The sequence below is a fragment of the Mastigoproctus giganteus genome, chromosome 10 (genome assembly GCF_048544385.1).
Source record: "Mastigoproctus giganteus isolate SK-2022 chromosome 10, ASM4854438v1, whole genome shotgun sequence".
NCBI lineage: Eukaryota > Metazoa > Arthropoda > Arachnida > Uropygi > Thelyphonidae > Mastigoproctus > Mastigoproctus giganteus.
The window spans coordinates 193,975,652-193,992,603 of NC_143584.1; the positions used below are offsets into that span (position 1 = coordinate 193,975,652).

The 16,952-nt window shown below is 37.3% G+C and overlaps 1 protein-coding gene across 1 annotated transcript in view; it reads right to left on the minus strand.

Annotated features, from left to right (window-relative positions):
- The window catches only part of LOC150079691 (histone lysine acetyltransferase CREBBP-like), a 487,331-nt gene that overhangs the window by 80,816 nt on the left and 389,563 nt on the right, over window positions 1–16,952 (minus strand). Inside the window, exons 23-24 of the mRNA XM_090384101.1 lie at window positions 6,132–6,297; window positions 1,828–2,049 (exon numbers count right to left, since the gene is read on the minus strand). Coding sequence (XP_090240227.1) covers window positions 1,828–2,049; window positions 6,132–6,297 — 388 coding nt within the window. The remainder of the gene's footprint in view (window positions 1–1,827; window positions 2,050–6,131; window positions 6,298–16,952) is intronic.

A 16,952-nucleotide genomic window follows, 5' to 3' on the forward strand; every position in this document is an offset into this window, starting at 1 on the left:
TCAATCTTTTCTTGACCTTTCAGAATGGCAAACAATGTACTCTTAGGAATACCAAACTGTTTGGTAATATATATCTTAGAATGCAGTACATTATCTACAGCTTGTAAAATCTCAATTTTACAAGCTGGTTTTACCCAGTTATTTGTAGGAACCATGTCGATAAACTAAGTGTCTACATAAGTGTATAATGAAATTATACTTCTAGTTGAAGTTAATTTCATTATGTTGAGAAGTGTGAAAAATTTCCAACAAGTGATTTCTCACAGTAAGATTAAATCTATTGTTAGCTTTAATATTATTTCATTTTGAAATGTGAATATTGTAATAAAAAAAGTTTAAAAAAAATAAAAAAATTTAATAATATTAAATATATTTAAATATCCTGTAACAAATGTTACAATATAATTTGACACACTGAATCATAAATGTACATAAAATAAAAAGTTCAGGATTGTTTAGGTAGTTATTAAGTGACTTTTTACACATCTTCAGTAGAACTGGCAAGACACTCATTTGGTATTTTTACTTCAACATTAGCTAAGCTTTTCTCACACTCCTCTGTTTTAAGTTATCGATACCGTCAGGATTCCTTGTGTAGGCTACCAGTAGAGTTATTTAGACTGAAGAATCCATCTGTGGATACTGTTATTGCACTCTGGATAACATGAAATAAGAATGAAGCATGTTCTTTAACCAGTACTGCCTACTTTTAAAAAACTGAGTAGCAGTTCTCTGGCCTATGCCTTTGTTATTCAATCTTCCCTTTTGCTCCTTACACTTCTGGTTACCTGATTTATGTTTATAATTTGAAGTCTCACACATTTAACACTTACCTAACTAAAAGTTGAGCAATAAACATTTAAATTATAATGCATCAGTATTTATAATAAATTTATAATAAACTAACTGGGGGCGGGGGGAATAATAAGGTACTGCCACATTTCAATATACTGACTGAGCAAATTGTTGAATATCCAAGACTGGCATGAACCTGGTAAAAGCAATGCCTCTCACACTTTATAACTATGCCTCGTACTATATATAAATACGTATACATCTCAAGATGTGTGCAGAGACAAAGATTGGGGGGGAGAAACGTTATGCAGATATAGTCACTTCCTAAAATCTCCTTCCATGTGCTGGCCACTAATCTGTTCAGTTACTCATTCTCATAAAAGGTGAGAGACCACTCAAGGCCAGATGTCAGGCAATAATTGCCAAACTCCATGTATTGAACCTTGATATATATTCTTAATTCCTTTGGTCTGTGAAAGACCAGAGGGATCGTCGTTTTCTTGATTGAACCATAGACATGTTTCAAACTGATATTGGGGTAGCTAATGTGCTGCACTTCCTCCAAAGAGGAAATTATTTATGACACATGCATATAATAATAAAAATAAACAGAACTTTTCTGCATAATACATACACTATCTGATGGAAAACAATTTGATGAAACCAGATGATTTTTACCGCATTTTGATATTTATTTTTTATTTTTTTTTTTTGCAGTTTAGTAAAAATTAAGGACCACCACAAAACAGATTTTTATTCCAGGAGATTAAAATAATTTTGGTCAATTTTAAAGACATTGTTAGGTTCTGCTTCCAACGTGCAATTCTTCTTGGCCAATCTATATCCACTGACCACCTATATGGCCCCTCAAATTTGCCCATTCCCCTTTGGTCCATGGTCACAATTATGAAGCACAAAACACATACTTTCTAGAAAACTGATATTTAAAATATACAATATTTGAAAAATTTAAGTTATTATAAAAATTCATTTAGCTATAATAATATTAGTTGAAATATAAGAGTATCTTACATCAAGCCCTTCAGTTTCACCATCTCCACTAGCTTCTGAAACAGCAGCTGCAGCTGCTGCAGCAGCAGCTGCAGAAGCCTCCGCTGCTTTTCGCTTCTCCTCCTCTTCTTGATCAATTTCTTTTATACTTTCTTCTAAAACATTAGGCCAAAAATCTCCTTCAAAGTATGGTAGTTCTGATGCACTTTTAAGGTTATCCTCTGTTGCTTGTTTTAGGATATCCTATCAAAAGATTCAAATTATAAAAAAAGAGTTTAATTAATTCTGAATATAAATATTAAAAAATATAACACTGCCAAAGATATTTACTAAACTGAGTAAACTAAATATTTATCATACACAAAAAAAAAAAACAAAAAAACATTAAACTGGGTGAACTAAATCAGGAACAGTTCTTCTGGCAGTGGAGAGGGTATTAGTATTAGTAATGGCCATATGGTGCAGGAAGCAAACAAGGAACAGTTCCTCCAGCAGTGAAGAGGGTATTAGTATTAGTAATGGCCATATGGTGCAGGAAGCTTAAGGCTTATGCTGCTCAAGCCAAAAAATAAAAAAAACAGTAAAATAATGATAATAATAAAATTAAATAAAATGCTTAATAAATAATAAAAGAAAAGGAAATAGACAACCTCCACATCTTCCGCCTCCTGTAGGTAACTATCCAGCTGACCCTTGAATTTTCCCGAACTATCAGCCTCACCCACCCATGTAGGTAACTTTTTCCAGTAATTTATAACTAGCTTGCTAAAATAAAACTTCCTGCAATTCAATCTAAACGTCTCTCCCAGTAACTCAAATTTTTGTCCCCTAGTTCTAGAATCATTTATAACCATGAAAATTTCGCCCTTTTTTTTTTTCTATTCTCCATATCACATCAAGTTTCATTTTACTTTTGCCTCTCAGTGCCTTGTGCCTAGTTTTCGAGTTGTGCAACCCACATATTCAGTCTTTCCTCATATGGATGTCCTTTTGCTGAACTCACCAGGTGAGTTACCCGTCTTTGAACCCTTTCAAGAAGTCATGTCTTTTTTTTTTTTTTTTTTTTTTTAGGTGCAATCTTTATACTTGAACACAGTATTTCAAACATGGTCTAACAATAGCCTTATATAATGGAATTATGACGTCCTTATCTCTACTAGCAAAGGTTTGATAAATCATTGATAGGACACCATGGGCCTTCCTTGCAACCTGTCTACAATGCTCTGAGTCTTCATGTCTGACCATATGGTAACTACCAAGTCCCTTTCTTCCACTACTGACTTTAGTTCAACTCCACCAAGTGTATAAGTTATTTTGGGATTACTGTTCCCCAGGTGTAAGACCATCCTTGCACTTTGCTGAATTTGTGGATCAGAAAAGTGGCAGCTATGCCACTTTTCTGACCATCCCAGAAGTTTATCTAGGTCACTCTGAAGAAGCTTTTTTTTTTTTTTTTTTTTTTTAATGAAAACCACAAACGAGAGATATCAGAACCTATAGTACTTAGTACCGTGCTTGCGTTGGAGGTTGAGAAGACAAAAGAAGATATTTGTTGACATCAGACCTGAACTGCTATAGACTGTAATTTTCAGGAGATATGTATGAAGGAAGGTTGTTCCACAAAACAGCAGCTGAATGAATAAATAAGGAAGATGAAAAGTGGTTCAGTGAGTTTGAATATGGACAGTAAATGGATGTTGGCTGGCGGCAGTACATGTTTGGACTGTTTTGAAAGAGAGAGCGGGAATTATAGAAGCCAATTCAGAAGAACAGTGTCCATGGAAGAATCTGTAGAAACGGCATGCAGCAGAAATAGTAAGTCTATGAGACAGAGAGTGGAGAGACAATGTTAGAGATGATCATTAATTAACCTAATACTCTCTCTGAACAGAATCTAGAAGCCTGAGAGAGGTTTTGGGAGCACTGCTCCAGATGTGGAAACAATATTCCATGGTAGGGTGCATTTTCGATTTGTACAGAGTGAATAGCTGTTTGGAAGAGAAGTAACGCCGAGAGTGAAAGAGAAAACCAAGTTTTTTAGATGCAGAGGAAGCAATATTTGTAACGTGCTTGTGCCAAGAGAGATTAGAAATCAGGGTAATCCCCAAAAGAGATATATCATTTTCCTAGAAATCGGAGTGTCACTAAAGGTAAGCATAGGAGCAGAAGAATCCTTTTTGCGAGATATAAGACAAGACTGAGTTTCAGAAGGGTTGAAATCAACTAAGTTGTCTTTGTCCCACTGGAGAATTACCTGGAGATCGGCATTTAAGGAATTAGTAGCAGATATTCAAGAAGTTGAAGCTGATTGAGCAGGGCAAGGTTTCTCAAAACGGAAAGTGGAATGCAATGTGCTATCATCGGCAAAACTGTGGATAAGATTTGAAGTCAATGGAAGGTCATTAATATACAAGAGGAAAAGAGTGGGGGGAAAGAACTGAACCTTGGGGGACACCAGAATTAGTGGAGGAGTTAGCAGACAGAGAGCCATCTACCATCACCCTCAGCGAGCAATCAGAGAGAAAACTGGATAACCAATTACAAAAAACAGTTGGCAAACCATCAGATGGAAGCTTGTTTAGAAGACTTTTATGCCAAACACGATTGAAAGCCTTTGAGGTGTCAAGAGCAACTGCTCGTGTTTCACCGAACTTTTCCATTGAATTTGTCCATAAATGGGTATCATAAGCCAGAATATCACCAGTGGATTGACACTGACAGAATCCATACTGGAGATCGTTGATCAGACGGAAGGTTTCTAGGTAATTTAAGAGTTGACGGTTGATTTCTCCATTACTTTAGAAAGAGTAGAAGTAATTGCAATCATCAAGAAATCCAAAGACTTAGTCAAAAAATTCAATTATAGAAGTACTTCCACAGGATCAACACATTTCCTTTGATAGAATCCACATTCATGTTGATAATTTTACAAGATGCCAAATCCTATTTAAGAGAAAAGAACTAGAGAATCCCAAATATGATTTCCTATTTTCTAAAATAGGAAATCATAACCCCCTAACAATAACAAACATAACTCAGAAATGGCAGCTGAAGAAGCATACTTTAATCCTGAAGTTTAACAAAATAATGTACATCTGAAACTTGGCCATTTCTTCAAGGAAACCAACCAAAAGCATCCCAGCATAAAATATAAAATAAATAGAAAATCAATAGCTGCCCGTTTCTATGTCACAATAACAATACTGGATAACAGTTCAAATACAAAAGTTTAGAGAAAATCTGCCGACTTGGGATTCTTCCTTAACTACCAATCAACTTATCCATTTCCCAAAAAAGAAGGAGTTTGATTTGAAGAGAGTTCAGGATTTAAGATAAGGGCTATACATCGGAACTGGAATGATTAGAGAACAAGTAGCAAACAACAGATACCAAAGAATGTTATAGAAAGTCACAGTGGACACCACAACGGCATCTAAAGACAATACCTAAACAACCAAAGCAATACAAAATATCCTATTCACTTAGGAGTAAGTCAAAAGATAGCAGACAGCAACAACATATACTGTTGAATAATTAGAAACACGAATATATTCAAATGTTTCTATTCACTATGCAGGATCCAGGTTGCTATAAAACACATCCATAAAAAACAAAGAAGAATCTATAATCCATGTGGTCTTACATACAAGCTGCAATGCAAAGAAACCATAGCAAGAATTGAAGAATACTATAAAGTTCTATATAGTAGGGTTTCAAACTACGTGAACTAAGAGTACATGACCACCACCACCACTGATTCATAGTATATTTGTAAGATGCCATTGCCAAGCAACAATCAATAGAAATGAGGAAACTTCAACAAACTTCCCTATCCAATAATCTGAAACATAAGTCAAAATTAATCACCAGATGTTCTTGCAGCAGCAGTAGCTGACCACATAGAATCCAAATGACAATGAAAGAAAAGAACAAGCTAGCAATGAAGTTTGGGTAACCTCCTTAATTACAACAATTTAATTAACCTTATTCTTTCTTTCTAACTTTCCAAGCAGTTTAGAAGACTTGAAAAACTGAGCAAAAAGAGGCTCTGAAACATTGAATAATATGTGATTTTATTATTTGATCTGAGCAATCTGCTTTGGTATAACCATTAAATTTCAGTAAATTTATTATTAAGCATAATTTTATACAAGTCTGTTCTTTTCCAATTATAAGTCACAAGAAAAACCTTAAATTTAAACTATTCAGAAATAACATTTTATTTGAATCTTAAAAACAACATAAATGTGATCTTTCCTGAAACAAAATCACAGAAGGTGGACTAATAAAAATTTATGACTACTTAATTCTGATGTAAGTCATACCTTATAATCCAAAACTATCCTTTCAATAATTCCTTTGTCTAGCATTTTCTTATACCATTCTTGAAGTCTCTTTGGTTTTGGTATTTTCTGTTCTGGCGGGTGGCAATGAAATATATAGTCATCTCCTTCGCTGGGTGGACAAGCCCAAATATGTGCCATTGTATACCTAAAAAAATATAACCAAATCGATCCATTTGAGTGCCACTTTTATATGCATTATCCTAGACTACATAAAAATATTTGTGTGCGTTACTATTTACTAATTACACAAATATTTGTGTAAAAGCCTGAAATTCAGTAAATCTTACAGTTTACCAATCTTTGTAAAGCCCAAAATTTGAACTTTTACCAAATTGCTTTGGTAAAAGTCCAAAATACAAACATATTTAACTTAATTTCACACTATTACTGTTCTGATACACTGAATCCTATCATCTAAAAGTTTGCACTGGTCAAAGTCTATCTGATAATTGCATTTGCAAATTCTTTTCCTATTATGACTGAAGTAGTACTGTATAATAAGCACTTCGAATAATGTATATGTTATCCAGGCAACCTAGCAGGGATAGGAGATGTATCTCCCTTATGCCCTTGCTTAGAAATCAGAAAAGTGAATAAAGCAGGAAATTACCACTAATGCCCTTTCACTCTATCAAATTATCTCTGATGACTTTTAAACAAGATTTGGAATATATTCAAGTAAACAAGTTTCATTCATGTACTTCCATGACCAAACTAGCATATTCTTCTTAACGGTTTGGCAACAATGGTCACTATATACTAGTACAGTGGGTTCCACTTATAGGAATCATTGTTTAATTGAATCAAAACTTGAAAATCCCCAAATCTTTTTCTGTTATGTGTTGCATTATGTAAAACTCTTCTCTTATTATAATCATAATTTCAGTTTACTGAACCATAAAAAATGATAGAGCTATATAATCCATGATTTTTTTCCCCCTTCATCTAATTTTATTGAACTACACTGTTCACAGAATGGAAACAAAAATACATGTAAACACTCCCAGTAACTAAGTGATCCCATACATCACATGAATTAATGAACTGTGTGAGTGTGTGTTGTTGTTGTTGTTTACATATAGTGAATCTAGTAACTGAAGCAACATTTTATCGGGCATTGTGAGAGGTAATCACGTAATAATTATACCGTTTGTTTACTGCTTGTTGTCTCCCTTCCTGCTAATTAACTATATTGAGCAATCATGCAAATATGCAGAGTTGTCTCGGATACTGTACTCAATTAATACAGCAGGCTACACTGTGCAGACTACATCTGAAATGAACACATCTCTTTTGTGGAACTTTTTAATATATTTTTTTATTAGTATACAATATTTTTACAAATTTTGAAACCTTTTCCCATTCAGCTGTGTCTGAAAGGAGGAAAAGTAATATGAATCAGGATAATAGCTCATACAGAAAGTCAAGGAAAGCCATAACATTAGAAGTTAAACAAGAAATATCTAAATCAACATGAATCAGGAATGAAAGTGAATGAAACTGCAGCCAAGTTCAAACTATCACATTCAACAAGAAGCACAATTCTGAAGAGTGAAGAAAATTATTTAAAGGAAGTGAAGAGCACTAGGTCAATTTAATCAACAGTGATAAGAAAAAGAGAGAGAAGGCCTTATTCTAGAAGTTAAAAAAGTAGATTTGACTGCATGGATTAAACATCAGACATCAAGCAACAATTTCAGCAAAGGCATTGTCTGTGAGACAGCAATGAATTGAAACATTTAATGCAAGCAGCAAAGGATGGTTTGGCTGCTCTTGGAAAAGGGCTGGTTGGCATAACAGAGTTAAAGGAGAAGCTACAAGTGCCCACACCCACTCTGCAAATGATTTCAGCCAAATTGGCTGAACTAATTGAAAAGGAAGGCTACTGTTCAAAACAGGTATTTAGCACTGATGCAATGGGGATGTTTAGAAATTGATGCCTTCATGAAGCCACACTGCTATAGAAGGAAAGTCTATGCTGGCTTCAAAGTTGTGATTGATCGACTGACTTTATTGTGAATCAAATGCAACAGGTGATTGCGAATCGAAACCCTTACTAATTTATTATGCCAAGAATCCAGAGCACTCAAGTGTTTACCCAAAACAACCTTTCCAGAAATTTGGAAATCTAATGCTAGAGCTTGAATGAATGTCAAAATATTTGAAGACTGGTTTGTGCATCATTTTGTACCAGCTGTCAAGAAATCTTGTACTAACAATGATTTTCCTTTTAAAGTAATGCTGCTTCTGGACAATGCATCTGGCCATTCTGTAATGCTTTAACACCATCCTAACGTTAAGATAATTTTTCTGCCTCCCAAAATGATGACTCCTTTACAATAGATCAGGGAATTAATGCACCCCTCAAAGCCAAAGCTCAACAAACAACTCAACCATCAAAGATCAACTATCTTCAACGAACACTTAAAAGCTGATTGAAGCAGTTGACAAGGACAATGGGTCAAACAATTAGAGAATTTCAGAAGAAATTCAACATTTTGGATGATGTGAAAACCATCTGATATGCTTGGAATAATGTCTCCAAATCCAGGGGTGTTTGGAAGAAACTCTGCTCTTAGTTTTTTCATGATTTTGAAGACTGAAAATCCTGTATAAAGCACAAGTGAAACTGTGGCTGAGATTGCAAAGACAAGGATTATCGACAAAGAAGTAGTAACTCCTCCTGCATTTATAGTTCAATGACTACCTATGGAAGTATTTGGACACATACTGAATCAGCACTGAAAATTTGAGACAGATGGACCAAATTTTGAATGCAGTTCAAAGGTTATTGCAGCAATAAGAGATGACTTTGCATCCTAAAGGTAGATTTATCATGTGAATGCATCTCCAGTTCAAAAAATCAGTGGCTTTCTATTTCAAAGTCAGTCAATCCTCAAACCAAAGCCCAGCTTTCAGAGTCCCTTCCATTTGCTCCTTCTTGAAACTCACCATCTATTATTCATTGAGCCTGACGAACTTTCTAAGTGATGAAGGATTAAGAATTTAATATGTATGGATATTTTGGTGGTTTTATTTTATTTACATTTTAGTAAAATTCACATTTCACATTGTAAACTACTGTGGCAACTGGTGGTACTCTCTCTCTCTCTCTCTCTCTCTCTCTCTCTCTCTCTCTCTCTCTCTCTCTCTCTCTCGTGGGCATGCTATCAAGTGGCAAGGCCAATCGACATGAATTGCAAGAGGCATACGTGCTAAGCATGTTTGCTGATTACTATGTGACTTCACGAATGCCACCAACTGTGGAACTTCAAATGATAGCATTACATAAGTCCATGGGTTTGGCTTATAACTTACTCAGGAACCAATTAGGTTGTACTGAATATGTTACCCAGAAAACCTAGCAGAATAGATATATCCACCTATGCCCTAATTTAAAAATTGTAAAAAAACGTTTGAACAGTACAAAAAGGAGTAGTGACAATATTCTACTTCATTCACTTTTCCAATTTTTAAACAATGGCATAGAGGAGGATATATCTGCTATCTTGCACAGTTGCTTGGGTAACACATTTGCTAAATTCTGAATAAAGTATTCAGTCATATCTGTTTATGGTTTATGTTTCTATGATTTTGTTTTTTTACACTTAAATTATGAAATTTTTCTTTAAAAAAATTTACTTATTTTAAGTCTGTGATTTATGTCACTGCATCATTGATAGGATCCTGATTGACAATTTGTAAGTCAAATTCTGCCAGATGGTGAAAAACATTCCAATCAGCCTGATCAATCTTCCACCATGATAACCTTTTAGTTACTGGAAGACAAGGTCTTGTATTCCACTAAGTAACTACAATACACAGGGAAGTGATCATTTCCATTGGGATTCTCCTCTATCCCCCAAGTAAGTAAAGGGGAGCAGATGAAAGATCAAAGGCAGAAACCACATGGACAGGTATATGGAAGGTGTTATTTCTCATATTTAGAAGGAATGGGTCATTGTTGGGCATATGCTCTATGACATGTCCCTTTTCATTAATATCAGCATTACCCCCACATGCCATTATGTTCGCTGAAATCCCAAGATGTTGTTGTTATTTGGTTTTTAGGAGCATTAGAAACTAAGGCCATATTGCTCCGGGGATATGCAGTGGTCACGGGCTCGAACCCTGGTCTAATCAAGAAGCACGTGCTACGCACTGCCGCTCCTGCCCACCTGGCTATGGAGGCACCAAAATCCCCAAGAAGTAAGATGGTAAGACGTTTGGGAGAAGCGTCTGTTGCAACACACTATCAGTAAAAATCCGACTGCAATTCTAATTGCTACTGCCTCTGTTTGTTGCAAATGCTGAAATCAGGCCTGGTTGTCCACAAGGAGGGCAACTCTTCCATGGCCAGGTCCATTCCCAGTTCTATCTTTACAAATAATAGTAGTGCTATGCAAAGAAGGGTTCTCATTTGACTTTAGGTATGGCTCCTGCAAGCAAAAAAAAATACTGGGTTATGCTTTTGCAGGAGAGCCTTGATGATGTCATTATTTTGCTATAATCCATGACAATTTGAGCCGTAGGAATCTGTTGGCTGGCTTTTGAAGTGCTGAGGGCTTATTTTTCTCAATCTTGGATTTTTATTTTTGGTAAGTATGGATGCTGCCCTGTATCCATTTCTTCATCCAAGGGGTTCCGATACTGATTCATCAGGTATCTCCTTAGGTGACATACACTTTTTTCTTGTACTGCCATTGGCACTTGGGTTTTCTGTAATATTTCTATACAACTGGATCCCAGTAGTGCTGGAACATTAGAATGTACTGATAATGGAGTGATAGCTGATTGAGTGTTCTGTCAGACCTTAGTAAAAAAAGCAATGGTCATTTATGTCAGTGGGCATATAACACCAAAAGAATCATTTACACCAATGAGCACAAATGATTCTTTTGGTGTTATGGTGATTTCTGTGTATCCTGATGGAACACTTCCCTGCAACCTTTTAAGCATATGGCTTATTGCTATTAACAAGTTTTACAGATTTTTATCTCCTGATAAATGTTCATCTCTGCCTTAAGTCTCTGTATTCCCCCCGCCCCATTTTTTTCACTAGTTACGTTATTGAGTATGCAGGGTGCTCTTCTTGGCAGTTAATACATGTAAGTTTTTGAGCTAAGTGGACTGTGCTTTTATTGTGTGTTACTGTACGTGGGTTTTTGAGCTCAACGGAGTGCAATTTTTGATCCTTTGCACCAAACCGAGCACATGAAACTGCACAATGACAGACCATTTGCAAGTGTACACATTTCTGGCACTTAAAGCACCTTGGATTTGGTATATGAAGATGTACGGGACAGTGAAACCCATTTAGCCTCTAGAGCAAAGTTTCCAGCAACCCCTCTCCCTCAACCCTTGCATTGTACTACTAATATAAGATAGCACTAATAATACAATACTATAATATCGGTGTAGATACACCATAGTTTACCCATAAATTTAAACTATGTATGTAGTGTAAAAGGCATCGTTTTATTTGTATCTCATATTGTGGCTGCCTTCACAACGAGATACCAGGTATTGCACTACTTTGAATAAGTAGAGCTTCTCTAGTAGAGAAGACTACTGTTATTTATTCTCAGGGGATACTACCACCCAAGATGGCACCATTTCAAAGCTGTTGGCCTATTATTATTATTATTATTAGCCATATGGTGCAAGGAAGCCTGAGGCTTATGCTGCACCAGCCAAAAAAAAATTTGAGTTACCCTCTGTGTGTGTGTGTGTGTGTGTGTGTGTGTGTGTGAGAGAGAGAGAGAGAGAGAAGTAGAAGGAAATCACCAAGAAAGAGAAGAAGAATGATGATATCCAGCTGAGGCCCCTGGGTGTGCCAAGCCCATACTCACCAGATGTGAGCCCCTGGGGTTAAATCGGTGGGTGGGCAGGCAAAACCCATATATAATTATGTCTTGTGCATTTCATCTTTAAATACATTATCTGTACACCATTTGGCATTTCTCATTGTGGAATCACTTCGCAACTGTGATGGAATGTTGCATTACCAGGGTACATGCCCACACACCGATGAGAGGCCAACAGGTTTGAAACGGTACAATCTGAGTGGTGGTATCCACTGAGAATAAATAACAGTAGTCTTCTCTACTAGAGAAGGCGTTATTTATTCAAAGTAGCGCAATACCTGATTATCTCATCGTGAAGGCAGCCACAATATGAGATACAATTAAAGCGATGTCTTTTACACTACATATGTACTCTAAATTTATGGGTAAACTACGGTGTATCTACAATATTAGCATTAGCAGAGGCATACGATGCAAGAAAGCAAGCTTATGCAGCATCAGCCATATAAAAAAAAACCTCCCATTTCACCCCTCCATTCGTTCCAAATGCCTGTCCAGCTCAGCCTTAAATTTATTTAGGCTATTAGTTTCTGCAACAAAAGATAGAAGCCTGTCCCACCGATCAACTATCCACTGGCTAAACGCAAATTTCTGCACATCTATTCTACAACTATCTTTCCTCAATTTGAAACTGTCCCCCCCTCAGGTTCTTAGTCTGAGCAAGAGGAAGAATCCCATCAGCATTCACAGCTTGCTCAACCCATTCAAGGCCTTATACACCTCAATCAGATCACCCTGCAGGTGCTTAATCTGCAGGCACTGCAATTGGCAGAACTTAAGCCTTTCTTGGTAAGAGCACCCCTTTGTTCCCCTCACCAATCTTGTTGACCCTCTTTGTACTTGTTCTAGCAACTCTACATCCTTCCTAAAATGAGCCCTCCAGACCTGTACACAGTACACTAGGTGTGGCCAGACCATTGCCTTGTATAACAGGATAATCACCCCTCTGTCCCTGCTAGCAAAATTCCTATATATCATTGACAAGACTCCATGACCTGCCCTGGCAGGCCACCTGCACTGCTCAGCGAACTTCATATTTGACTGCACAATTACACCCAGGTCTTTTTCACTTTCCTGAGTGTAGTACCAAACAGTTGGTACATTTCGCTTTGGTTACTGCTACCCATATGCAGTACTTTGCATTTGTCAATGTTAAACTTCAGTTGCCACTTCTCAGCCCATTTTCCCAACTTATCTAGATCTAGTTGGAGTAGCATACTGTCATTAACAACCTGCCAACCTTTGTATCATCTGCAAATTTGGACATTATGAAGTTTTCTGAGCAATGCAGACAGGCTGCCAGGGCAGGTCATGGGGTTTTGTCAATGATATATAGGAATTTTGCTAGCAGGGAAAAGGAGGTGATTGTCCCTCTGTATAAGGCAATGTTCAGGCCACGCCTTGAGTATTGCGTACAGGCCTGGAGGCCTCATTTTAGGAAGGATGTAGACTTGCTTGAGCGTGTACAGAGAAGGGCAACAAGATTGGTGAGGGGAATGAAGGGATCATCTTACCAAGAGAGGCTTAAAGTTCTGCAAATTGCAGCGGATGGAGACTACGCACCTGTGAGGTGATGTGATTGATTTGTATAAGGCCTTGAATGGGTTGAGCACACTGAATTCTGATGCAATTCTTCCACTTGTTCAGATTATGAACTTAAGGGGGCATAAATTCAAATTAAGGAAAGACAGAGGTAAAATGGATTTGCGGAAATTTGCATTTAGCCAGCAGGTGGTTAATTGTTGGAACAAACTTCCATCTGTCGTTGTGGGCGCTGGGATCACAGAACAGTATGGACTGTGGATTTTTGGCTACTGTAAAGGAATAAGTATTTTTTAATTTTTAATGTATTCTTCGTTATGTAACATAGTACATTGTGTTTCACAGAGATATTAAATAGGTTTAGTAGCATTCGTTAGCTTCTTATTTTGAATTTAACCAGCGATTTTTGTAAGTTATGACTTCCGGTGTTGGCGCCAATATTGTTGAACTAGTGGCCATATTGTAGTCAATAAGAAATAGCTTAACATATATATATCTCAAACTGATAGTGAAGGTATAAAATAAAACTAGATAGCATAATACGAAGCACTGTATTAGGAATCTCTTAGCTTATTATAGTATTATCAATTAACCAAAAATATTATTAATCTTATTAAATTTCATTTTTAATTAAATTGTATTTGAACTGAAATCATGACCCATACTAGAGCTGCGAAACAAGGATCACAGACTAGTGAGAGTGCTGTGACTCGGGGAAGAAACGAAGAGGGCGATTCTCAACGCATCAAAGGCTCAAAAAATGTGTGAAATGTGAAATGTTTGCAAACCTTTCTAAAACAGGACATGATCTAGCCAAGGAGGATGCCTTTGAGTGTGTTAGGTGTCTGGGGTGTAAAAAATTAGGCATCAACTTAGTGTTCTGATGGACGTCTATGACAGCTTGAGATGTACAGTAAATGCCCTCAAAGAAATTAATACGAGGGGCCCCATCAGGCTCTCAGCTGTCCAGCTCAATGACAGAGCTCACTCCTGTGCATCAGGCAACACAGAGGCAATCTACAGAGCAAAATGCACTGGTCCAAAGAACTAGTTATTGTTGGTGACTATTGTCAGGGAGACAGGGAATATATTATGTCAGAAGGATAGGTGGAACAGGACCATGGTACGTCTGCCAGGGGCAAAAGTTGATGACGTTGTAGAGCAGATGTCATCTTTTCAGGGTACAAAAGGTGATAATGTTGTACACGTTGGAACAAATGACATTAAGAGTTAAGAGATCTGCAGATTTACTCAACAAGTACAGGTCAATGTTGAAAAAAAGTCACTAGTTAGGGTTGAACGTGAAAGTGTCTAATTCTGCCCAGACACGATAGGAGGGAGTATGTGATGAGAGCCTTGTCAATCAATTCGACCCTGGAGAGATTGTGCAAGGCTCAATGGGTAGAATTTTTTTCAGCCTGGTCTGCGCTTGTTGACAGGAGAGACTGCTTCTACAGGGATGGGATATACTTAAACAGAAAGCGTAAAAGAATATTTGCTGATGCTATCGAGGCAGAGTTAGGTGGGTTGGAAAACAGCTAGCGTGGGGGGGGATGCATAGACTAAAAGGATAACAGTGGCCACAGCCACAGGCAAAAGTGATTCATGCACTGCTTCTATTAGAATGGGCAGCAGACTGGAAAGCAAGGTAATGGAGATTTCCAAGACTGCTTGGAGTCATAATGGAACAAGTAAACACATGGGCTGTGTTAGAGTGGCTAGGAGTAGGAACAGGTGCATGTATACTTGCATGTACACCACTGCTAGGAGTATAGTTAATAAAATTGATGAGCTTGAAGTGCTAGTCAAGACATCAAAGGCAGATATTGTTGGGATATCAGAGACATGGTGTCACATAGATATAGGCAGTGCAGAGTTGGAATTTGGGAAGTATAATGTGCATAGGAAGGAAAGACAGGACAGGAAGGGAGGAGGGGTTATGCTGTTAGTTAAGAAATACAAAATCTAAGGAAGTGCATCCAATTGATGGTGGTGGACAATGCAGTGTTGAGTCTGTTTGGTGTGAAATAAGCACTGGGAAAGGAAAAATGAGAGTAGGTGTGTGTTATAGGCTTAATGAATCTGATTAGTATAATGAGAAATTGTGCAGAGAAATAGACTCGGCCAGTAAATCAGAATGTCTTATAATGGGAGATTTTAACTTTCCATATGTTGACTGGAACTTAGCTTTGGTCTCTCGCACACTAGCAAAACTTGGATTTATTGGATGACTGTTTTCTATAGCAACATGTTTGAGAGGCAACCAGAAGGAGTAATACTTTTGATCTGATTATCGGTAGTGATTCTTCATGCATTAAGAACCTGCAGATAAAGAACACACTAGGTGGCAGTAATCACAGTGTGCTGAAGTGGGATTTACTCAGAGAGGTAACTACCATCAAGGCTAAAGGGAAGGGCTTTTGCTTTCGTAAAGGTGACTACTGAGGTCTCAGACAGTATTTTAATTCTGTATAGTGGGATCAACTGATGACGTTACCAACAGTGATTTCTAAATGGGAAGCCTTCAGGGATTTAATTTTGGAGGCTACTAGGCTTTTCATTCCACCTAAGAAATACTGTTTAAGGTTTAGGCCTAAATGGATGTCCGATGAATTAATGAGGCTAGTGGCAGAGAAGAAAAATGTATGGGATGCATATAAAGTATCAAGTGACACAGAAGCCTATGGCAGGTATAAACTAGTCTGTAATCAAGTCACAAAGGAGGTTAGACAGGCGAAGGCAGATTATGAGAAATCTTTGGCAAAGGATGCAAAGAAAAACAGCAAGGAGTTCTTTACTTATGTAAACTCCAGAAGGAAAGGGATTAATCAGATTGGACCACTTAACATAGATGGAGTGACTATTGATGATCATGCTCGGGTAGCTGATAAACAGAATGAGTATTTTGCATCTACATTCACACATGAGGAGTTATTCAATGAGGTGAGTGCCAGAAGTTTATCAAACGCTAACAGGGAGCGAGTGATTTTGTAATAACTGAGAGCAAAGTGGAGGAGAAACTGTTGAAGTTAAACATAAGGAAGGCACCTGGGGCGGACGGGATCTATCCAGTTATATTAAAGGAGGCAGCAAAGGAAGTAAGCAAACCCTTAGCCAAAATTATGAGAGCTTCCTTGGACTCAGGGGAGATCCCCATGGACTGGAGGTGTGCAAATTTATCACCAATTCACAAAGGAGGTTCAAGCTTATGCAGCATCAGTCAAAAAAAAAAAAAAAAAAAAACCCCCTCCCATTTCATCCCTCCATTCATTCCAAATGCCTGTCCAGCTCAAGTAACTACAGACCTGTTAGTTTAACTTGTGTTCCGGGGAAAATAATGAAATCACTGGTTAAAGAAGCATTGCAGGATCATGTAGACAAGACTGCAGTA